The sequence below is a fragment of the Cetorhinus maximus genome, chromosome 7 (genome assembly GCF_964194155.1).
Source record: "Cetorhinus maximus chromosome 7, sCetMax3.hap1.1, whole genome shotgun sequence".
Classification (NCBI taxonomy): domain Eukaryota; kingdom Metazoa; phylum Chordata; class Chondrichthyes; order Lamniformes; family Cetorhinidae; genus Cetorhinus; species Cetorhinus maximus.
This window is the reverse complement of record NC_135885.1, coordinates 68,375,605-68,400,679: the sequence shown is the minus strand read 5'-3', so window position 1 is coordinate 68,400,679 and position 25,075 is coordinate 68,375,605. Positions and strand designations below refer to the sequence as shown.

The following is a 25,075-nucleotide window of genomic DNA, read 5'->3' as shown; positions in this document are numbered from 1 at the left end:
GTGAATGCACACCAATACGCTGCAGGGCAATATGAAGTACCCATGCCAGCATACTCTATTGGTACTGTAACAACAATGTTGGAGTTCCTTTCACAGCGTCAGGAGGTGAATCACTTCATCCACCTGAGATTAAAATAGGAGCACTCTGTTTATATCAGATTGAGCTCTTACGGAGTCCTTATGATCACTGTCATGTAGTTGGTCTGTTCAGAGACTGATTATGAACTAGCTTTGCTTTTGTAATGCAATCACTAGCAAAAGTAGAAAAATATTTACAAAACCAATTTTTCTAAATTGGCCTGCAGAAAGCCTAAGGCACACAATCAATAATATCTTTCAGGGCACTCTGAGAATCCCCATATCTAACATAAAACTGAGAATATCTGGCACTTTTGCTGTTTGATTAAATATGTCTCCAGGGCTCCCCAGGAGAGCTTTCCAGCTAAGAATTAATCTGTAGAGATAGAATGGTAAACAATAAAGCTGTGATGCATAAAGAGGACAGGACTTAACATTGACAGTACTTTCTTTCATAACAATCTGAGCAAATGTCCATGTAAATCTCAGTGCCATTCCTTTAGTTTACTCCTGATATTGATTTTCCTTCCTTGCAGAATATTTTGGGCTAAAATCCTTTACGGCTAATTATTGATGTTGAAAAGTCATTCAAACAAACCATGGATATAAAAGAACGGAAACCGTATCGGTCTTTAACAAAGAGCAGACGTGAAAAGGAGCGACGATACACCAGTTCTTCGGTGGAAAGTGAAGACAGCAAAGTACCTCACAAATCTTACAGCTCCAGTGAAACACTCAAAGCCTATGATCAGGACCCAAGATTAGGCTACGGTAATCGTGTCAAAGAAGTAGTTCATCAGGAATCCGATGAATACTGCAGACCAGGTACCTTGAGTTATTATAAAGATAATTTTACTGCAAAGAAAAGGGAAAGTAGAAAGCATTGAACCAGTTCAGGGGTTTAATAACTAGTGCTGGAAGGAGACATTCCCAGTACATAACTACAATTCATTTTTCAGATACAAATCATCCAGTCGTGATATCAGTCCGAAATTTTCTTGCATGAACATCATCATGTAACATGAATAGAAACTTGCATTTCTCTGGCACTCCTGGCAAAAAAAGAAAGTGCTAGAAAAAGACAGCCGGCCTGACAAAATCTGTGGAGAGAGAAATAGAGTTGATAGAAAAAGATGAAAAATATGCGAGAGATAATTGAGATATTGTCAAAAAGGAGACTTTTCGAAGGGAAGGGGGGATGTTCCTTTTTTTTAAAGAGAGAATACCAGTGGGCAGAGACATAGGGCTGAATTTTGCCGTTGGCGAGCAGGGGGCAGGGCCCGCTCGCCAACGCACAAAATGACGTGGGATGACGTTGGGGGGAAACCCCAACGTCATCCCGTCCATTTAAATCTTCAGGAAGGCGGGAGGACAGCGCGATCAGCTGTGTGCCCGCCGACCTGTCAATGGCCAATTGAGGCCATTGACAGGATCATTAAAACAATTAAAGGACCTGCCCGTCCAACCTTAAGGCTGGCGAGCAGGCCAGGAGCCCCAGCGGGGAATAGAAAAAACATGAAGCCTCATCCACCGGTGGGATGAGGTTTCATGTAGGGGTTTAAAAAGTTTATTAAAGTTTGAGTGAAATGTATTAACATGTCCCATCTCGTGTGACATTGTCACATGAGGGGGACATGTTAAGGATTTTTTTTTCTATTTTTAATGTTTGTACAACTATCAGCGATCTCCCTGAGGTAGCACTTAGCCTCAGGGAGATGTGCGCTCTTTCGTGCGCATGCACGAAAGAGCGTGCTCTCGCATTTGGGGAATCCGCCCCCCCCTCGCCCGCATAACGCATAGCGCTTCCCGCCGGGCATCACGCTGGGCGGGACTTAATTGGCCCGCCCACTTAAAATGGCGGCGGGGCCCGCTTCTCCAGCGGGGATCGGCTCCCCGCCCACCAGAGATTGGGTCGGTCCCGCCCGCCCGACAGAAAATTCTGCCCATATTGACTGAAATGTCAGCCTCTAATGATGGAGCAAAGTGAATGCAAACAAGCAGTAACCCAGTATCACAGGAGCAGGCGATCCATTCAAGGATATAAAGCTAGAGAAGATCAATCAGTTAAAGAGGGGACAGAGGATGCCTTTGGAGAGATTTGAAAATAATGTTGCACAAGGCATTCATAGTGCGTGTCAAAGGTTGGGATGATGTGTATGCAGGAAAGGACAAAACATGAAGTTCAAGCTTTTGGGGTTGATGATGGGTAGTTTGGGGAGGTCGCCATTGGAGGCAGCAATCTTTGAGATGATAAAAGCTCCAGTTGTTTAAGGGTTTTACAGTAGTGTAGTGGAGGCATGGGCATGTAATGTTAGCGAACCAGAGATGAAAGAAACTTGAGGGTTATCAGGATTAACCCAGAGATTTTTTTTTTTAAATTTCCTTAGAAGCAAAAGGAAATAGCAGACTTATATAATTACTTTATATTAGTCATCATTGTGGAGGAAGAGGATAATATACCTGATATTCCAGGGAACATAAAGAGTATCAAGAACTGGATCTCACTAAATCAAGAAAGCAGTAATTAAAAAAAAAATGGCTAAAGAATGATACATCCCAGGACCTTGTGCTTTTCACCCCAGCGTTATATAGGAGGTATTTGAAGAAATTGCATTTGCATTAGCCATAATCTTCCAATGCACTCTCAATTCAGGAATTGTCCCTTTAGATTGGAAAATTGCAAATGTTACTCCATTGCTTGAGGGCGGGGAGAAATCAGGAAGTTATAGACCTGGTAATCTAATACATGTTGCTGAGAAATTATTGGAATCTATAATTAAGGGCAAGGTGACTGAGCACTTAGAAATTTTTGAGCCGATTGGGGAAAGCCAACATTGATTATTAAAGGATAGGTCACGTCAAAGAAACCTAATGGAATTCTTTGAGGAAGTAACTAAAATAGTAGACAGGGAAATTCTTGTGGACATTGTTTATATGAATTTCCAGAAGGTATTTAATAAGGTTCCATGTAAGAGACTGTTTGTTAAAATTAAAACTCATGGAATTGAAGGTAAGCGATTGACCTGATTAGGAGATTGCTTTCTACTGCCTGATCAGATTAGAAATAGTGGGTTTGTACTGTAATTAGAAGGAAGTGATTAGTGGTGTCCCACAAGCATCTGTGCTGGGCCTCAACTATACTTTATTCTTTAATGACCTTTACAATGCAATAGGAAGCCACATATTATAGTTTGCCAATGACACAAAGATTGGTGGCATAGTAAGTAATATAGATAAGAGCATAAAATTGTTAACAGAAAAGAGACGATGATGAAGCGAGTGGGATAAAACTTTGACAGATGTACTTCAATGCAGTTAAGTGTGAAGCCATCCAATTTGGATCAAGAGAGGATAGATTTGAGTATTTTTTTAAATTGTGAAAAGCTAGGGGCAGTGGGTTTAGATCATTAAAATGTAGTAGTCATGTACAAACAAAAATCAGAAAGGCTAATGGAATGTTAACCTTTATGATTAGAGAGCTAGAGTGTAAAGGAGAGGAAGTTCTGGTACAGCAAAGAAAACATGAGTTAGACCATATGTGGAGTATGGTGTACAGTATGGGCATTGCACCTCAGAAAGGATATATTGGCTTTGGTTGGAGCGCAACGCTGACTCTTCAGAATATAACCAGGCTTCCAATGTTTAATTTATGAGGAGAAGCTACACTAGGCTTGTGTTCCCTGGAATATATAAGGATAAAGGGTGATTTGATTAAGAGGAATTGATTGGGTAGCTAAGGAGAAACTTTTTCAAAATGGTTGGGAAACCTACGACAGTGGGACATCAGAGGCAGGTCATTCAGGAGAGACGTTAGGAAGCATTTTTTTCACGCAAAGGTTGACAACAGTGTGGAACATTCTCCCACAAAAACTAATTGATGCTTGATCAGTTAATAATTTTAAATCTCTGCCGATAGACCTTTACTAGCCAAGCGATTAAGAAATGTGGAGTTAGGATGTAGATCAGCCAGCCATTTTCTCATTGAATGGTAGAACAGGCCAGGAGCTGAATGGTCTACACCTAAGCTCCTATAAAGGAATGTGGTATTGCTCACAGATCAGATATGGGATAGGAAACAGTGGGAAACTCTGGGTTCAAACAGTGTGCTAAAGTTTCACATCTATGGATTTGCCATACGGGTTTAACCTGGGAGGTGAATAGAATCAAATATACAGACATCAAGATGGATGCTAGCAGGAAGGTCTAATGCGAGAGTCAGGTTTATTGTATATTGGCCCGTACTTTGTGGTCAATGGTGAAGTGACAGCACTCGCCATTGACCTTGACCAAAACTGCCCAGCGACCTAATGTGATGGTCCAAGCAAAAACTTTGTGGGAAAGCCCGGAGGATTTCTCCATGATGTGGGCCACAAAGGATCTTTGCAGCTTAGTCTAACATGAGCTAAATGTCAGAGCATGCGGAGTGGTGAAGAGAAGCCATGCCACTGAATCTGTAAAAACTGATAGGCCATGAGTGGAAAAGCCATGTTTCACCCTCACAGGCTTTAAGCTGTTGCAGTACCTATTAATAAAAATTGAGAAGCCATTGGAAAATAATATTTTTTACAAAGTCATTTGCTTGGAAACAAGTTAAAAATGATGTAATTTTGAGCAGAACCATGTTAAAAAGTCATAAATGAAGAGCATAAGAAATAGGAGCAGGAGTAGCTCATTCAATCCAACCATGGTGGATCTTCTACCTCAATTCCCGCTTCCCACACTATCTCCTTGCCCCTAATTCCTTATTACCCAAAAACTTGTCGATTTATCTTCCCGAATATATTCAGTGACGGCATTCACAGCCATCTGAGCTACAGAATTCCAAAGATCCATAACTTTTTGAGTGAAGACATTTCTCCTCATTTCCCCTTATTCCGAGACTGTGATCCTGTGTTCTAGAGTCCAGTTAATATCAATGTTGGAGAGTTATATAATGTACCCTGTGGAGCAGGCAGAATCACTTACAGCAGCTTCTGGATTTCCATATTATTCTACACACGCTTGTACTCCTGAGGTTGCTTTCAGTTTCAGTAGTGTAAGGATGGCAGGTGCTGACAGGTTCACCATCATTGTTACAGCGAAATCCAGGCCATAAAGTTTGCTGCATGTAGCGCAGTAAACTCTCTGTTTTGACTTTCTTTGATAAGATCATGTTGGGGAAATAAAATTATTTAAATTTCTCATTTTGTTGGAGCCTAGTAACGGGAACATGCATATTTATGAATTTGTCAGATAATTAAACTGCTTCAGATGTGAAAACCTATATTTAACTTTGAACAAAATAGACCCCAGAAAATGCTAGCTACATTTCTGTTCGCATAGAGATTTGTTTTTTTTTTAAAAATCAATAATATTTCACACTTATTTGGACTTTTGTGAAAACATTGAATGAAATGCAAATGGAATTTAATGAATTTTCAACAATTAATAGAAAAGGCAATATTCTGAGATAGCTGTACTACACTAAGAACTGTTATTGAATTTCAAACACCTCAAAAACTTACATTAGAATTGCAACTGTCATGGAAAGTCAAAGTGTTCTATTTTCAGCACGTGAACGTGCTATACAATTGCATGGTGAATGATAAAAGGGAGTCCTGGGTTCTCCCCAGAGGAAATAAGTCAAATGCAAGGAAAAGAGTGCAGGCCCAATGTGACTTTGCCAATCCACTGTTACAAAATAAGCAGCACTTACAACATTTGTTGCAAGGACAAGAATGCAATCAAATTTTACCACTGGACTTAGAAAAGGGAGCAAGTTAGTCAAACCTTTGAGCCTGCTCTGCTACCATTCAATTAGATCAAGCCTGATCATGCCTTGCATTTTGGAAGTGCTTTTGAAAAACGAGCTTTTTGTATCTTATGAGAACCTCTGCAATCAACAGTGAAAGAGTTGAATGGGTTAATGCTAATTTGAGGTCAGCTTTACAGAACGGTTTTGACCTGCAGTGAAAAGTGAGTTTGTGAAATTTGGGTGAGAACAGTTGGTGTGGTTGCACTCACTTTCTCCTGCGGGGGTGGGGTGGGAGGTGGGGGGAGCGCAGCCTGCTAAAACTTCTGTGTAGGTTCACACATGGGCAACTGGGAGAGGGACCTGAAGGTGATTAGCCAATTCTTTTGGAGTTGTATTCAAACATGACTGTATTTTCAGCAGATGTATGTAGAAAACTGGAGGAACAAAAGAAATATACATCCACATTGAAACAAAGTTCCTTTGTGGTACATACAATAACCTTCATATCACAGAGATTTACAGCACCAAAGGGAAGCCATTCACTCCCTTGTTCTGTGCTGGCTCTATGCTAAAGTAATCCACAACTAATCTTCAACCTTGCTGTCTTGCTATAGCCCTGTAGAAATCATTCTTGTAATATTCTGCACCTTTTCCGGGGGCATTATATGATCCATCATATGATTTTTTTTCCCCTGACATTGTCCTCGTAAATCTGTGTTGTACACTTCCATTTCTTAAATATCCTTTGTACAAGCTTTTGCACAAAACTGGAAAAGTATTCTTAACTGTGGCCTGACGAATGTTTTGTATAAATTCATCATTTCTTCTTTTGTCCTCAATGCCTCGATTGATAAAACACACAGTTAATTTTAAATAGCTGTAAAATCAAGGTTTTCACTTTAAACCATGCTTGTATTTTGCTGGTGGGCTAGTAACTCTAACTATTTTACAGTGAAAAAGAGTATTATTTATTTGAATACCAAATGAGAAGTAAATCTCTCAAGTTTATATTTTTGAATGGAACATTATGCTAATAGCAAATATTGATGCTAATATTTTTCAGTTTTTAAGCATGAATGTTCTGCCAGATAAATGAGTATTTTTAATTGTTATAGAAAGAAAATTGCAATAAAAAGTCAATAATGAAAATGACCACAGTCTCATCCATCAAACTTGGATGGAAAATATCCTAGTGATTTATTGGTTCCTGTCATTGAACTTTGTCCTTTTTAAAAGGGCATATTAGGCCCAGGGTATGAAATCAATTTATCTCACAGCATTTATTATGAAGAAGTTTGATTTTCAGTTAATTGTGGCAGTAATTTTTCATAATTTATGGCCATCTCCCAGAGGCAGTCACTGAAGTTGGACTTTAATACTGATGATCTTCTCAAGCTCATGAGTGAGTCAACAAGCAGAAACAGAAAGAAAGCAAACAGATTTTGATGACACAAAGTATCTTAGAAATAACTAAGCCATTGGTTCAAAAGGACAACAGAACTTTTGGGCCCAAGGAGAAATCATGAGCTATTAGTTTTTTATTTGTAGTCTCTGCAAAAACTAAACATTTGGTAGCTATGAACAATGTTGATAGTATTAATGGGCCATAAGCCTTCATGTTTTATATTCTGCATCAAGGTTAAGAGCAGACTGTTTTTAGCAGCTTGTATTCATTTTGGTCCAGCAGGACCATATCTGTCACAGCCAATTTAAGAGACAGGGAGATGAAGAACGTGATAAAGTTGAAAGCTTTCTTTTCCTTTCTTTTTCCTACAAATGTACATTTACCTCAGTTCAAAAAATTAAACCTTTATTCCTCCTGATTTTTCTTCAGATAGTGAGTCTTATGGCTATTTGTACAGCTGGAATGCATTGAACTGAATTGAATTAAACTGGTTCAGGCCTAGCATTCCCATATTTTTCTTCAGAATTGTTTTGAATGTAGCAGGAGGTGAGCGAGACATCTTTCACTATTGCACATGAGCTGGAGACTTTTGTGGAAAGCAGTCAGTTTAGAATCACCTGAAGAACATTGCATATCGAGCAAACTTCCACGGTAAGAAATGGCCAAATTTTGCTTTAAAAAAAACAAGCCATGTGAAAGACACACACTGTTGTTAATGTGCAAATCAGCCAACTATTTGTAGCTAGGAAGGGATGCCCTGTGAATTGCAAATCAACACAAGTTGCTGGCCGAATTTTAACACTCCACCATCAGCATCATGGAAACATCTCATTCTTAATTTACCCTCTATTCAAGAAAGGAGGGAGACAAAAAGCTGGAAAATGCGGCCAGTTAACCGGACATTTATCATTGGGAAAATGTTATAATCCATTAGTAAGGAGGTGGTAAGAGGACATTTAGAAAATCATATTTCAATCACACAGAATCAACATGGAAGGGAAATCATGTTTGACAAATTTCTTAGATTTCTTTGAGGATGTAGGGTGTACAAAGGGGAACCAGTATATTTCCCAAAAACATTTGATAAAGTGTCACATTAAAGGTTCTTACACAAGATGATAATGCATTGTGTTGGGGGTGATATATTAGCATGATAGGGGATTAGCTAATTAACAGGAAACAGAGTCAGAATAAATGAGTCAAATTAGTTGCTTGCCATAATGATCAGTGTTGGGGCCTCAACTATTTCCAATGTACATTAATGACTAGCCAAATTTGCTGACAATGACAAAGATTGGCAGGAAAGCAAGTTGTGAGAAGGATACAAAGAGGCTGCAAAGAGATATATACAGGCTAAGCAAGTGGACAAAAATTTGGCAGATGGAGTATAATGTGGGAAAATGTAAGATTGTCTACTTGGCAGGAAAAATTATAAAGGAGAATATTATTTAAATGAAGAGAGACTGCAGAACGCTGTGGTTCAAAGAGATCTGGGTATCCTTGTGCATGAATCACAAGGTTAGCATGCAGGTTCAGCAAATAATTAAGAGGGCAAATGGAATGTTGGCCTTTATTGAAAAGTGGGTGAAGTATAAAAGGAGTCTTGCTACATCTTTACAGGGCATTGGTAACACCACATCTAGAGCACTGCACACAGTTTTGGTGTCCTTACTTAAGGAGGTATACACTTGCATTGGAAGCAGTTCAGAGAAGGTTCACTAAACTGATTCCTGGAATGAAGGGTTGTCTATGAGGAAAGTTTGAGCAGGTTGAGCCTGTACTCACTGGAGGAATTTCTTCTCTGAGGGTCATTCATTTTTTGAATTCTCTGCTGCAGCGAGTGGTGGAGGTTGGATCGTTGAATATAGTCAAGACTGAGTTAGACAGATATTTAAATGATCTCCAAGGGAGTCGAGGATTCTGGGGGGCAGGCAGGAAAGTGGAGTTAAGGCCTCAGTCAGACCATCATGATCTTATCAAATGGCAGTTCATGCTTAATGGACCCAGTGACCTACGCCTGTTCCTCTTTCTTATGATCTTATTTTACAATCCCATGATTTTCATGGACTTGTTGTACTTGCACTTAACTTTGTGTTTAATAGGCAATTAAAGTCTAGTAAGAAGTAATGTGTGTGCCTTTTTAATAATGTGATAATTGTTAACTTCAGCCAATCAAACTCTCATGCCTAGAAAGTAACAATTATAAGTGTGGAGTTTTAATCCCTCAGATTGTGATTTTTTACAGGATATTTTTAAAAAGTCAAATTTTTAATTGGTTTTCTTACTTTTCCTTTGTCTCTTTCTACTGTATTTATTAACCCAATCTTTCTTTCCATCTCTTTATTTCTCTTTCTTCCTGATGCGACATTGAGTTCACCTTACTAATTTATCCTCATCTCTTCATTTTTCAATACTTCAATCTCATTGACTAATAGAATAAACAGAATGTATTTGAATCAGTCAGATCTCAGATGCCCTGTTATCAGCTACACTCCTGGCAAAACCCAAATGTGCAATTGTAACTCTAACCAACGGGGCATGTTTCAGCAATATGTGGCCTAATAACTTTAGCTTAAGCTGAAAATTGCAACTTGCTTACAATTACTTAAAGTATTTCTGAACTGGCCTCTAAAATGTCATGACAATAGCCCTTTGATATGTTTCTCACTGAAAAAATGTTTCTAGATCTTCTATTCTGTTAGTTTAATATCCGGTTATCCACTGTGACACATTCCTTTGTTACCTTCATCAATTTTGTGTTGGATGGCATCTTAAGAGGCATTCTTGGAGCATCAATTCCAGGTATTGCTGCAATAATAACCATGCTGCCTTTTTCAGACAACTATATGTTGTTGATGAACTGACCTAGAACCTAATGCATTTCATTTTCCCTTTTGACAATCACTGGAATATGGTTGTAAGTGTTCCAAAACACAGTATTCGAAACATGGAATTTACAGGCTTTGGAAAAGAAAAGGCGATTTTGATATATTCACCAGCCCCATTGTTCAGAAACAGAATTGATGGTTCAATGCCTATGTCCCTCAGTTGATTTTGTCACCACATGCTCTCCAATTTTCTCTGAGATTACTAATAATGTCAGCCCTGATTGCTTCCCTTGGAAGTCCAAACATGTACCACTCTCTCTTTGGAGTAGTTAAACCTGACCTGTCCATTTAATTTCCTTCTTTTCAGCTTCAGTCCATGCCCCATTTCATTCTAGGAATCATGGTAATAATTTCTTAGGGTTAAATCTGTCAATGCCCATAAGTGTATAAATATGCTGATAAATGTACTCTGGTTGGGGACTTCAATGTCCATCAATAAGGGTGGCTCAGTAGCACCACTACTGACCAAGCTGGCCAAGTCCTCAAGGATACAGCTGCTAGACTGGGTCTGCAGCAGGTGCTGAGGGAATCAACAAGAAGGAAAAACCTACTTGACCTCATCCTCTCCAATCTGCCCATGACAGATGCATCTGTCCATGACAGTGTTTGTAGGAGTGACCACCACACAATCCTCGTGGAGACGAAGTCCCATCTTCACATTCAGGATTCCCTCCATCGTTATAAAAACAAAAAACTACTGCGGATGCTGGAAGTCCAAAATAAAAACCAAATTACCTGGAAAAACTCAGCAGGTCTGGCAGCATCGGCGAAGAAAAGAGTTGACGTTTCGAGTCCTCATGACCCTTCAGCAGAACTGAGTAAAGTTAGGAGAGGGGTGAAATATAAGCTGGTTTAAGGTTGCGGGGGTGGGAGGGGAGAGAAGTTGGGGGGTGCGGGGGGGGCGGGGGGGTGATGGTTGTAGGGACAAGCAAGCAGTGATGGGAGCAGATAATCAAAAGATGTCACAGACAAAAGGAACAAAGAGGTGTTAAAGGTGGTGATATTATCTAAGAGAATGTGCTAATTAAGAATGGATGGCAGGACACTCAAGGTACAGCTCTAGTGGGGGTGGGGTGGAAAGACTGACAGGGTATTACAGTTATAGATTTAAAAATAATGGAAATAGGTGGGAAAAGAAAAATCTATATAAATTATTGGAAAAAACAAAAGTGAGGGGGAAGAAACGGAAAGAGGGTGGGGATAGGGGAGGGAGTTTAAGATCTAAAGTTGTTGAATTCAATATTCAGCCTGGAAGGCACTGCTAAATGAGAGAGATTTTGAACAGATCTAGCAACTTAAAACTGGGCATCCATGAGGCACAAGGCCATCAGCAGAATTGTAGCCAACCACAATTTGTAGCCTCATGGCCGAGCATATCCCCCACTCTACCATTAAAATCAAGCCAGGAGATCAACTCTGGTTCAATAAAGACTGCAGGAGGGCATGCCAGGAGCAGCACCAGGCACACCTAAAAATATCAACCAGGTGAAGCTACAATACAGGACTATTTGCATGCCAAACAGTGAAAGCAGCATGCAATAGACAAAGCTAAGTGACCCCACAACCAACAGATTAGATCCAGTTGTGAATGGTGGTGGAGAATTTAAATGACTAACTGAAAGAGAAGACTCCACAAATATCCCCATCCTCAATGATGGGGGAGTTCAGCACATTAGTGCAAAAGAAAAAGCTGAAGCATTTGCAACCATCTTCAGCCAGAAGTGCCGAGTGGGTGATCCATCTCTGCTTCCTCGGGAGGCCTCCAGCATCACAGATGGTAGTCTTCAGTCGGTTTGATTCACTCCACTTTATGTCAAGAAACAGCTGAAGGCACTGGATATGTAAAGGCTATGGGCCCTGACAATATTCTGGCAATAGTACTGAGGGCTTGTGCTCCAGAACTGGCCACGCCCTCAGACAAGCTGTTCCAACACAGCTACAACACTGGCATCTCCCTGACATTGTGGAAAGTTACCCAGGTATGTCCTGTCCACAAAAAGCAGGACTAATCCACCCCAGCCAATTGCTGCCCCATCGATCATCTCAGTCCCAGGACATCACTGCAGGAGTTCCTCAAGCTAATGTTCTGGCCCAACCATCTTCAACTGTTTCATCAATGATGTTTCCTCCATCATAAGGTCAGAAATGTGGATGTTCCTGATGATGTGCACGATGTTCAGCACCATTTGTGAATCCTTAGTTGCTGAAGCAGTCTGGGCCCATATGTAGCATAACCTGCAAAAATTTCAGGTGTTGGCTGATAAGTGTCAAATAACATTCATGCCACACAAGTGCCAGACAATGACCATCTCCAACAAGAGGGAATCTAACCATCTCCCCTTGACAGTGGCATTATTTGCCATCGCTGAATCCCCCACTATCAACATCCTCTGGGTTACCATTGACCAGTGACTGAACTGGACTAGCCATATAAATACAGTGGCTACAAGAGCAGGCTGGAGACTGAGAATTCTGGAGAAAAAAACTCACCTCCTGCCTTCTCAAAGCCTGTCCATCTACTAGGCACAAGTCAGGAGTGTGATGGAATCCTCTCCCCTTGCCTGGACGAGTGCAGCTCCAACAACATTCAAGAAGTTCGACACCATCAAAGACAAATCAGCCCGCTTGATGACCTCCATCCACACCTTCAACATTCACTCCCTCTACCACTGATGCACAGTGACAGCAGTGTGTACCATCTACAAGTTGCAATCCAGCAACTCACCAAGGCTTCTTCAACAGCACATTCCAAACCTGCAACCTCTACCACTTAGAAGGACAAGGGCAGCAGATGCATGGGAACACCACCACCTGCAAGCTCCCCTCCAAGTCACTATCCTGACTTGGAAGTGTATCGCCATTCCTTCACAGTCACTGGGTCAAAATTCTGGCACTCCCTTCCTAACAGCGCTGTGGGGGTATCTACATTATATGGACCTCAGCGGTTCAAGAAGGTGGCTCACCACCATCTTCTCAAGGGCATTTAGGGATGGGCAATAACTTTTGGCCTAGCCAGCAACATCCACATCCCATGAAAGAATAATAGACCTCAATAAATTGTTAATCGCCTTTGTCTGCTCTGGTGTAAACGAACTCAGCCCCTGTTGTGGGCTCTTGAAGTGTCTGATCTGAAGTGTCAGATTGGAAGGCTTTTGCTGTACCACTTTTTAATATATTATTGCCAAATGTTCCTTCACCTACCTGCACTGAAAATAAATCAATCAATGGTCTTAATATTTCCAATACCCTCTCAATAGACAGCCATTCAGCTTTCAAAGGTGTTAATTCATTCCAAACCATTTACTGCTTTAAAGTAATAGAATTGTTGTAAGAAATAAGAACTTTGTGTAAGTACCATTATTTTGGCCAGCTGTGAAGGTTTAATCTAGCTACTTACCTTTTTTGTCCTCTGCAAAGTATCTAAGAGATAGGAATGGCTGGGGCTGGGGTTTGGTGGGGGAGGAATCTACCTACAACTTTGAGCTGCTTAATTTGAGCCTTGCATAACTGAAAAACACCATTGTGTACAGAGGCAGCGACTACATTTTTCTGATGTACTGAATGTTGTTTTCTAGGAACAAATTTTTCTCTGCGAGAGTTAGGATTGACTGAAGCTACACCTCAGCCTGGCACTGGATATCGGACAGAATTAGGGCTGTCACACCGTGCATACTCCGTAAGCGCAGGCTCTGATGCTGACACAGAAACAGATGGGGTCATGTCTCCTGAAAATGCAATGACACTTTGGGGACAAAATGCTAAATCAACACGAAGCTCCTGCTTATCCAGTCGGGCAAATTCTGCACTCACTCTTACTGACACAGAGCTTGAGAACACAGAGAACGGTAAGAAATCACAAGCAAATTTATATTCCCCCTTGAAGAAGTTATTTCGATAATGAATCTGCTAGTTATATTGTGGTTAATGTTACAAATTGTCCTAGGCTGGCATCTAATGACCAGGACAGCTGAACCAGTTTGGAAAGCAATTCTATCACAGCTGACAAACTATTTCTTTCAACATGGGGACTTCCTTCCGAAAAAAAAGTATCAAACCTTTTTGTCAGTGAAACACCATGACACAAATCACATCAAATGCATCATTGCGTTACTTGCACATGACATCTAACGCAATAAAAATGATGTGTTCCTCTGTTGCCTTCTCTCCTAGGCATAAAGTCAATGCTTTTTTAAACTGAAGGAAGGCTAATTCAATGTTCTGTTATCAAAAAATGGCAAATATACGTTACGGCAACAATTTATATTTGTATTGTGTCTTTCATATCATAAAACTTCCCAATATGCTTCACAAGAGCATTAGGAAACAAAATATGACACGAGTCACATAAGGAGACAAGCTGAAATAACCAAAAACTTGGGCAAAGAGATAGGTTTGAAGGAGTGTCTTAAAGGTGGAAAGACACTTAAAGGTGTCTTAAAGGGGTAGAGAGGTGGAGTGGTGTGGGGAGTGCATTCCAGAGATTTAAGGTCCAGGCAACTGAAGGTAGAGCACTTAATTGGGCATACTCAAGAGACCAGAGTTAGAGGAAAACAGATATCAGGGGGTTGTGAGGCTGGAGGAGATTACAAAGATTAAGAGGGCTGAGGCCATGGAAGGATTTGAAAACAAGGATGAGAATTTTAAAATCATTATGTTACTTGACCGGAAGGCAGTATAGGTCAGCAGACACACAGGTGATAGATGAAAGGGACTTGGTGTGAGTTAAGACACAGTAGCAGAGTTTTGAATGACTTGAATTTTATAGATGGTAAGATGTGGTAGACCAGCTGGAACTTCATTGGAATAGTCAAGTCAAAAAGTTATAACAGCATGAATGTGGGCTTCAGTAGCAGAAGAACTGTGACAGGCGCAAATTTGGGTGATGTTATGGAGGTAGAAATAGTGTTGACTTGAGTGATGGAGCGAATGTGAGGTTGGAAGCTCGGCTCAGGGTCAAATGTGACAACAATGTTCATTGAGCAAGTTAGAAGCTGCAGAAATGTGTTGGCAAACGAAGGGCCAAAGGCTATATGGGGCACTAGTAAATAACAAAGCCATTTACTCAATGACCCATGCAATTCATAATTAGGTGGGTGCTTTTACTATTTGGTGTATCTGGTGGGCACCACCAATGCATGGATGCACTGAGATTTACCAGCATTTTTTTCTGTTGGAGGTAGCAGTCCATTATATTTTCTTGCCTCCTTCAATATGATGTAAATCCTAACTAAAGATTTGCAATTTGTCACAGTCTTTTGTAATGTCTAAAACAATACTTGTTACACACATTGTGCCCTCTTGCTTGAATTTATAGTTATCCAAATCCATGATGTTCCTCAAATCTCAATTCTGGCTTCTCAGTGAATGAGTTTAAATAGTTCACTAATCAGTCTATCTTTGATCATCTCAATAATTCAATTCATTTTCCAAACCTTTCATTATCTCTAATTCTGATTCCTGCACTGTATCAGCATAAGCAGTACTGATCAACGTCTCGTAGCTATCTCGGGATATCATGCTTTGTAAGCCATCATGCCTTGTTTGGCGTCTTATCTAATTTTATGTCAATGATTCTGTTGTCTCTCATAATGGCTCTGCTTTTTGTACCAGGCATTAAGCATGTTGAGCATCCTGAACCAACTTCATCTCTGATTATAATGTCTTTGAATTCACTTAAGAGCTGTGACATGAAACCTTTTGAATAAGAGCATTATACTGTGCACCACCTTCCACTAGTCATTCCTTCAGATCCCTTGACAAGGTAATCTCTTGTAACTTCTCCTTATTCATTTCTCCACCACTTTGTGACATAATTACAAACCGTCCTAAAGAAAAAGCTGATCTATTTGGCTTCCTTTTCTCATTGAACTCTATTTTGATAACCCTCACAAAAAATTTTCCCCCAATCTGTTTTAACATTATGACTAACATTAAATTTATGACTTCCAGCTCTTTCCAGTCACCTGTTCCTGTCTCTAAGATCTCTGACCCAATGTTATCTTTCTTATCATATTCAAGGTATTTACAATCTGATTTATCATTGATCGATGTCCTTCCATTTCCTCCCTCAGGCCACCGTACCTTCTCTTTGGAAATTTGCTTCAGCTTATCGTATCCCTGATTTAAAAAAATGACACCTCTTACCCTTAACAGTACTGTCCCATTATCAGTGGTCCATAATTCGCTATCAAATTAGCAATGAGACTAATGGCACTGCCCATTATTTATGCGCAAATGGTACAACAACTACAGGCGAGGAGAAGATGTGTGATTGAACTCAAAAACTGCTGTCAGGGTTGCATGTTAAATTATCAGCACAAAAATGACATCTCACCATTAAAATGCATTTAATGGTGTGAAGTTTCTGTATTTCTGCGGTAAATACAACCTACAGAATTCATCTCAGAAAGTTAACTCTTGTCTATTTCAGCCTAAGTACCCTTTTTGAAATGCTGGCCTGAATATTGCCGTTGACGTGCGGGGGCGGGCCCGACATGCCGACGTGCAAAATGATGCGAGATGACATCGGGCATGCGAACGAACGCAGGAATCTCCCTGGGGCCTGCCCCTGCACACCAACGCACAAAATGACAGGAGATGACATCAGGCATGTGTCCCAACGTCATTGCACGTCATTTAGATCTTTTGTTCGGCAGGTGCACGCCAGAGGTGGCTGCGTGCCCATCAAACTCTCAATGGCCTATTAAGGCCATTAAGAAACCAATTAAAGTTGTTTGCAACATTGCCCGTCTAACCTTATGTTGGTGGGCAGGCGAAGAGCCCAAGCGGCCTTCATGTTTTTTAGGAAACCTCATCCACGAGCAGGATGAGGCTTCCTAAAGCTTTTATTAATTAAATGATAAAATTTTCCTAAATATAAAAACATGTCCCAGCTCATGTGACACTGTCACATGAGGGAACATGTTTAAATAATTTTGTACTTAAGCAACTTAATCTCCCTGAGGCAGCTCCGTGCCTCAAGGAGATTCCTTCATGCGCATGTGTGAAGGAGCGCAGGCCCCGACTCTCCCTCCTCCCCCTACCCACACAGGTAGCGTTGAGCGCTACTGGCCGTGCATCACCCTGGGCGAGCCTTAAATGGTGGCGCGCAGCCGATCAGCTCCGTGCCTGCTCCCGCCCAGCCCACCCCACACAGGTAACTTTCTGGTCGTTAAGTACCAGTAAACCTCTCTAGAACTGAAAAATAAACTATGACAAGAGTATAGTCTCATTCCTTCAGGTTTAATTTTTTTGATTCAAAAATTGTAAAATTAAAAATTTTTACGTGTACTTTCTGCCTCCTTATCTTGCTTTCTTAATTTAATATTTCTTTTCTTTCTATTTCTTTTTCTACCTGACTTGATATTGAATTTACCCACTTGAATTTACATTTCTCATTCCTCCTCAGACCTTTTGTTTCTCATTCCTACAGTAAGTTCAGGAGCTACACAATTGTTCGGATGTCAGGTGCCTGCTTTCCCTCTCTGCAACATATCGGCCCAAATCTTCTGGTATTAATATCGTTGTATATTGGTCTTAAATTGGGAGATGCATGTCTGGGCCCTGTGAAAGTCCCGATGCACACAGATGCGCTGAAATTGCCCTGGAAGTTTAAACTTCCAATGGGCTGTTTCCACTGCCCGGAACACTTCATGCAAGTCTCTGACACTAAGCTCAGTGTCAGAGACTTGGACCAGAAACATGGTAATTACCCACACACTTGCCCTGGGAATGTTACATGGGCTAATATCCGCTCTACTTAAGTGAATAGCAGTGTAACTGAACTGATCACCACAAATGATCCCCTACCCACACCCCCCAATCACTGCCCCCACCCCCCGACATGACCCAACTACCCCGACCCGACCTGTCCACCCTCTCCCAGACCTGACCCGACTCACCCCCCTACCAACCCCACTACTCGACCCAACTATCTCCCAGACCTGACTGTACCCTCCGGCCTGACCCGACTACTGTCCCCCCCGACCCGACCCAAATATCCCTCCACTGTCCCCGCGACCTGACTATTCCTCCCCAACCAACCCGATCCGATTAACTACCCCCTGACCCGACCTGAATCTCTCCCACCACGCCCGACCCAATTGCTCACCTACTCACCCACCCGCCCTTTCGCCCACTCATGAAGCCACTGAAAGACTTGAGACTTTAAAAAGTTACCTGAATATGGCAGTTACTGTCGTGTAAAGGACATGTGCCCTCACTTCATCCAACTTTTGTTGCACTCACCGGTCTTCTCCTTGGATCTCTGCACTGGCCCATCAATGCTTCAGCTGGGATAGGAAGTCCAGGTTGCAAATGGGCAATATTGTTGGGTTGGAGAAGACTTTGTGGGCAGAGGCAATGCAGCCAGAATTGGCCATCAAGCCCTACTTCCAGCAACCTACCAGAAAAAAAATTATAAATCCAAACATGCAAGGGCAAGTCTAACAAATGACATTGCTGCTCTTAAATCATTCAAGCCTTGAAAGTTATGGCCAAATCCATAATTACCCGCATGGTTTTCAGCAGTCGCAATATTGACCTTGTTTCCTATGTTAGGCAACTTTGGAATGCTTCTCTTGGACACATGAGTGAATTATCTGTCATTGTTTTGGACATTTGACAGGGTCTGACATCGCAATTTAGAACAACATTACTTTGTACCTATCCAAGCTATCTTCATGGCAAGAACATTTGCTTTGAAATCACCCTGCCTTAGATCTGATTCTTTTCCCATCAATTTAGGAACTCTCTAGGGGGTCTCCCTCTTCTTCTACTCTCTTCCTTCCTTACATAAAAGGCTCCCTTCATTCATCCTCCAGTCTCATCTATATTTTTGATAGTGATTCCATTCAATGTTCATCAGCTTATTTCTGATCGCATGTCTCAAGCATGTAAAGCTGCCAGCCTTCCTGCAATGCAATAGCTCAGTCACATCATCTTGATTCCCACAATGCCATCCAATAAGACAGCAGTAATCTTGACTCTGAATTTGCTTGATGCTCCAACTGTTCTGCTATTGTAACTCTGGTTGAGCAAAATAAGTTCTTTTTGTGTGTGTGGATGGGGTTTTGTTTCACTTCCAGCCAAGTTATACCAATAGAGTAGAAAATGGTCTGAGCAAATTCCAACCCCCTGTTTCTATCAATCCTTCAAATAAAAGTATTTGTATAACTCTTGGTTCGAGTAACAAGAGATAAGAACATAACATAAGAACTAGGAGCAGGAGTAGGCAATTCAGCCCCTCGAGCCTGCCCCGCCATTCCATTCAATCATGGCTGATCTCATTTCAGCCTCAACTCCAATTCCCCACCCTCTCCCCATTACCCTTCAACCCGTTACTAATTAAAAATCTGCCTACCTCCTCCTTAAATTTATTTAGCGTCCTGGCTTCCACTACACTCTGAGGTACTGAATTCCACAGAATCACGACCCTTTGAGAAAAGTAATTCCTCCTCATCTCTGATTTAAATCTACCACCCCTTAGCCTAAAACTATGGCCTCTCATTCTAGAATGCCCCAGAAGGGGAAACATCCGCTCCACGTCTACTTTGTCTATCCCCTTTAGCATCTTATATACCTAAATTAGATCTCCTCTCATCCTTCTAAACTCTAGCGAGTGTAGGCCTAAACTGTTCAATCTCTCCTCCTAAGACAAGCCCCGCATCTCTGGAATCAGTCTAGTGAACCTCCTGTGAACCGCCTCCAATGCAACTACATCCTTCCTCAAGTAAGGGGACCAAAACTGTGCACAGTACTCCAGATGCGGTTTCACCAATGCCTTGTACAGTTGCAACAACACTTCCCTATTTTTATACTCTATTCCTTTAGCAAGAAATGCCAAAATTCCATTTGCCTTCCGTATTACATGCTGTACCTGCATACTAGTTTTCAGCGATACATGCATGAGGACTCCCAGATCCCTCTGCACTGAAGCACTCTGGAATTTCTCTCCATTTAACTAATAAGTCACCTTTTTATTCTTCCCACCAAAATGGATAACCTCACACTTATCCACGTTAAAATCCATCTGCCAAATTTTGGCCCATTCACCTAATCTGTCCATATCCATTTGTAAATTTCTTATTTCTTCATTGCAACTTACTTTCCCACCTATTCTGGTGTCATCTGCAAATTTAGCTGTAGTACCTAATATCCCTGAATCCAAGTCATTAATATAGATTGTAAATAGTTGGGGCCCAAAGACCGAACGCTGTGGCACCCCACTAGTTACAGCTTGCCATCCAGAAAAAGACCCATTCATCCCAACTCTCTGCTTTCTGTTGGTTAGCCAATCCTCTATCTAAGCTAATATATTACCCCTAACTCCGTGTGATCTTATCTTGTGTATTAATCTTTTGTGCGGCACCTTATCAAAGGCCTTCTGGAAGTCCAGATATACTACATCTACAGAATCCCCATTATCCACTTTGCTTGTCACATCTTCAAAGAACTCTAGCAAATTAGTCAAACACGATTTACTCTTCATAAAACCATGCTGACTCTGATGGATTGCAATTTGACTTTCCAAATGCCCCATTGCTATTTCCTTAATAATGGATTCCAACAATTTCCCAAAAACAGACATTAAACTAACTGGTCTATAGTTTCCTACTTTCTGCCTCCCCACCCCACCCCCCTCCTTTTCTGAATAAGGGCGTTATATTAGCATTTTTCCAATCCACTGGAACCTTTCCAGAATCCAGGGAATTTTGGAATATTATAGCCAATGCATCCACTATCTCCGCTGCCACTACCTTTAAGACCTTGGAATGTAGGCCATCAGGTCCTGGGGGCTTGTTACCCCTTAATCCCAATAGTTTGCTCAGTACCTTTTTTGTAGTGATTGTTCTAAGTTCCTCCTCCTCTATACCCTCTGCACTACCTGTTACTATTGGAGTGGTACTAGTGTCCTCCACTGTGAAAACTGAGGCAAAATATTGATTCAGCATCTCTGCCATTTCTGCGTTCCCCACTATTAATTCCCCAGTCTCAACCTCCAAGGGACCAACATTCACTTTAGCTACTCTCTTTCCTTTTATATACTTGTAGAAGCTTTTGCTATCAGTTTTTACATTTTGCACTAGGTTTCTTTCATAATTTACCTTTGCTCTTTTTATTATCTTTTTCAGTAACCCTTTGTTGATCTTTAAAAATTTCTCAATCTTCCAGCCTGTCACTGACCTTTGCAATTTGATCTGCCTTAGTTTTTGCCTTTGTTATCTTTAACTTCCTTGCTTAGCCATGGATGCTTTTTCCCCCTCTTACCATTTTTCTTCCTCTTTGGAATATATTTTACTCAGGAAGAATTGAATATCTCCTTAAATATCTACCACTGTTCATCAACAGTCCTACCTTATAGTCTTCTTGCCAAGTCCACTCGGGCCAAATCTGCCCTTATGCCTATGTAGTGACCTTTGTTTAACTCCAGAACACTAGTGTGGGACTCAAGTTTCTCGCTCTCAAACTGAACTTGAAATTCTAGCATGCTATGATCACTCTTCCCTAGAGGATCCTTTACTATGAGATCATTAATTAATCCCATCTCATTACACAAAACCAAATCCAGAATAGCCTGCTCCCTGGTTGGCTCCACAACGTATTGCTCCAAGAAACAATCTCTAAGACACTCTATGAACTCTCCCTCAAGGCTACCCTTGCCAATTCGATTAGTCCAGTCTATATGCATATTAAAATCACCCATGATTATCTTTTTGAACCTGGCCACAAATATCCACTTTTTGTTCTTCATATATTGGCATTCTTAGCCTTGCTGACTCTGACCTCTGACTTCAATTCCAACCTCAAATAGTATCATCTCCTCTATATTAAATCTGCATTTTAGAAGCTTGGATTCTTCTTTCATACCAAACCCAGAACTGTTGAGTCTTTATAGAGTCTAAGCACAACAAAAATTAAATATTGTTCTCATATCTGGGAAGGTTCCATTAACATTTTTTCCATTCTCAATCTTTTGTTCCTTCTAGAATCATCAAGATATGAAAACCCTAGCTTAGCATCACCTAATTACTTATAACTTACTTACCTTGTGCTTTTGTTCTTTTCAGTAACAGACTTCGGTCCTTCATGTTGTTTTTAAGAATTGAGACACCAATGGGGTCTAAATTATATAGCCCCTCAAAAACTCTGGGGATTGTTAATGTGTAATCACCTATATCAGTTGTTTGAAATGCAGTCAGCACACTAACTTCCTGCTGTGTGCTCATTATAATGATTTCTGTGTGAAGCCAGTGCCAACCACAATGTTAATTTAATGCATGCAACAGCAGGGAGCAACAATTGATATTTGCTACTACCAGTTAAAGCCAGCCTGCACTGTAAAATCTAGCCTGTACCTCTTAAAAAGGAGATTTTGTGGCTGGAGCAGGTGTTGGCAATAATGCAGGAAGATAATCTGACCTGGGAAGCACTGAAGAATGGTGCAACGTGGGCTCCAAGGTTTTTGGATGCTACAGTTGAGGTCTTGGTGAAGGAGGTGGAAAGCAGGAGAAACGTAATGCATATGTCACTGAAAATTGGCAGCCTTCCACCATCCACTTCTGCAGCTATGGGGGTAACACTGCAGAGGAGCACTAGGAAAAAGGCTGGTGGAAGAAAGGCACTAAGGGAATGCATAACAGTGACTGGTTTACTGGTTTATTGTATGCAAATTGTATGATTTAATTTATAAATTTGGATTGGGATGTTTATTTATGGTGGCTTTTATTTTTTCCATTGTGGCCAAGATGACATTGTGAGATGGTCGGTGACAGGGGAAGGTAAGGATTAAGAGTGTTGGTGAATGGGGAGTTGTGGTTGCAGCTACTGATATCTCTTCTGAGGTCGTTCTTCAAATACAGCCTGGGCAGGAAACTGCTGAGTTTGCTGCTTCTCTTCTCCTCATCCTCTTTCTCCTTTACCCCCTCCTCTCCACCCGCCCCCTCTTCTAATAGCTGGTCTTGCTCTGCCTGAAACCTGCTCATTCTCCAAGTCATGCACTATTCCACGGGGAAAGCCATCCAGTGCACCCATAGCTGTTGACAACTGTTTTGCACAAAAGCCTTGAAGTCAGGAAAGACTTCAGCACCTACCAGATCTTTTGCAACTTGAGACAACTACAGAAAGCACTTGTAGACTCATAGCATCAGTCAAAAGAAATCAACCAGCGGCTGAAGTGTAAATAATTGATGATCTCTTTAAATGGTACTGGTGGGGAGACCTTCCTGCTGTTTCACAAGTTTTTAGCCATGTGCGGTTTAGAGAGGGCATCTTACTAGAGCTTTGAGTTCCAAAATAGCAGCCAAATGGCATCAAATCAGGTTTGTACGCTGATTAACGTCACAATTTGCCTGTCCTAGGTGCTTTTGGTGGACATTAACAGAGCACGTGCACACTAATGCCTTCACTGATGATGTATCCAGCATGATTCGCGGCAGTTGTATTCATGCATGTATCAAGTGCTATTTTGGTGCCTGGTGGGTACTACTGAGCCCAATTTCACACCTAATGAGCCCATGAGCAGCAGAGTGTTATGATCTCCACAGAGCTCAATAGCTTTTTTTAAAAAAAAAAGAAATTCAGAATTCCAGGTGTTAGCTGAAAAATGAAACAACACAATTTCACATTGTACTCCTTTGACTGTAACATATGACTAAAACACTAACTAAAACTATTTTCCTGTTGTAGGCCACTTATACTTTAACTACAGAAAGTGACATTCCCTGTGTATACTTATCACTCATCACACTCTTCACAGAATTGCAGTCCTTTTAGCAAACAGCCTACAGTTCCGACCAGCTTCCAATGGGTTCTTGTATCCCCGCTTTGCCAAGTTTTAACTTCGGGTGTCTGTCTTCAGGTGCTTTCCTCAGTTTTTGGAGAGTTTCTTAAATCCACCACCGACAGTAAATCTGTCCTGATTAATGTTCTTCCCTGGCCATGCCAGGACAAATCTCCCAGAATCCTTAGATGGCTGCTGAATGCGTCTCTTTGACTAGAGAGCGTCTCCCTCCTGCATCAGGCTGTGGTAACTTGCAAAGACAAGCAGCTTTTTCTCTCTGCTAACCACATGGAACCTCTGTTCTGTGTGATATTCATTGATTTATAGGGAAGCCTGTAACCTGATCTCAAAAAATGGCTTCCTTTGCCCTCTTTTCCCATGGCAACATGAAACACATTAATCTTGTTTCTGGGTAGAACTGTTAATTGGTTATACTTGATCCCAACTTTTTTTCATTCTAAAAGTAAATGGATGACTTACAGAACAGCTGTTTACAACCTGATACCCACAACACCTTTCTGGGATTTTGGGAGATTCAAAGTTTATTCATGGTAAACTTGGAAACAGCTGCCATGGTTTCCAAGGCCAGGATTTTTACCTTGTCGGTCAGGTGCGGTGGGTGGGCCCGGGAGTTGATGCGAAGCTGACTGCCGCCTGCAACAGGCCCCGACATCGATTTCATGCTGGCTGGCCAATTAATGGCCAGCCAGCATGAAATGTGTGTTGCAGTGCTCAGTGCTGCTGGGATGGGTTCGGGAGGAGGGCGAGCGCAGAAGTTTGTGCATGCGCACGGGTGCACGCAATGAAAACTCCCTGAGGCACAGAGCTGCCTCAGGAAGCTGAAGATTTAAAAACACAAATGAAAAAGTTAACACTGTTTAAAAACATGTCCCCTCATACGACTCTGTCACATAAGCAGGGAGATGTTATAAATTAAATTTCAAGGTTTTTATTTAATTTTTAATTTCTGCAAGGCTTGGCCGCCTTGTCTGCCCGCCTACCATAAGGTTGGACAGGCAGCAAAAAATTTCATTCTATTAGAACTTTAACGGTCTTAATAGGCCTGTTCATTGTCAGCGGGCAGCTGCCGACTCCTGCGTGCACCCGCCGACCGAAATATTGTCAATTGCATGATGATGTGGGGGCGCTCACCCGACGTCATCGCATGTCATTTTACACTCGAGCAAATT

The 25,075-nt window shown here is 41.3% G+C and overlaps 1 protein-coding gene across 1 annotated transcript; it reads left to right on the top strand.

The window, feature by feature from the left end:
- The first annotated feature begins 621 nt into the window (after window positions 1-621).
- LOC144682866 (teneurin-4-like) lies at window positions 622-23,531 on the top strand. The gene is made up of 3 exons (XM_078545690.1): window positions 622-903; window positions 13,681-13,968; window positions 23,485-23,531. The coding sequence occupies exons 1-3, from the start codon at window positions 678-680 to the stop codon at window positions 23,529-23,531; spliced, it is 561 nt and encodes a 186-aa protein (XP_078401816.1). The 5' UTR covers window positions 622-677.
- The last annotated feature ends 1,544 nt before the right edge of the window (window positions 23,532-25,075 follow it).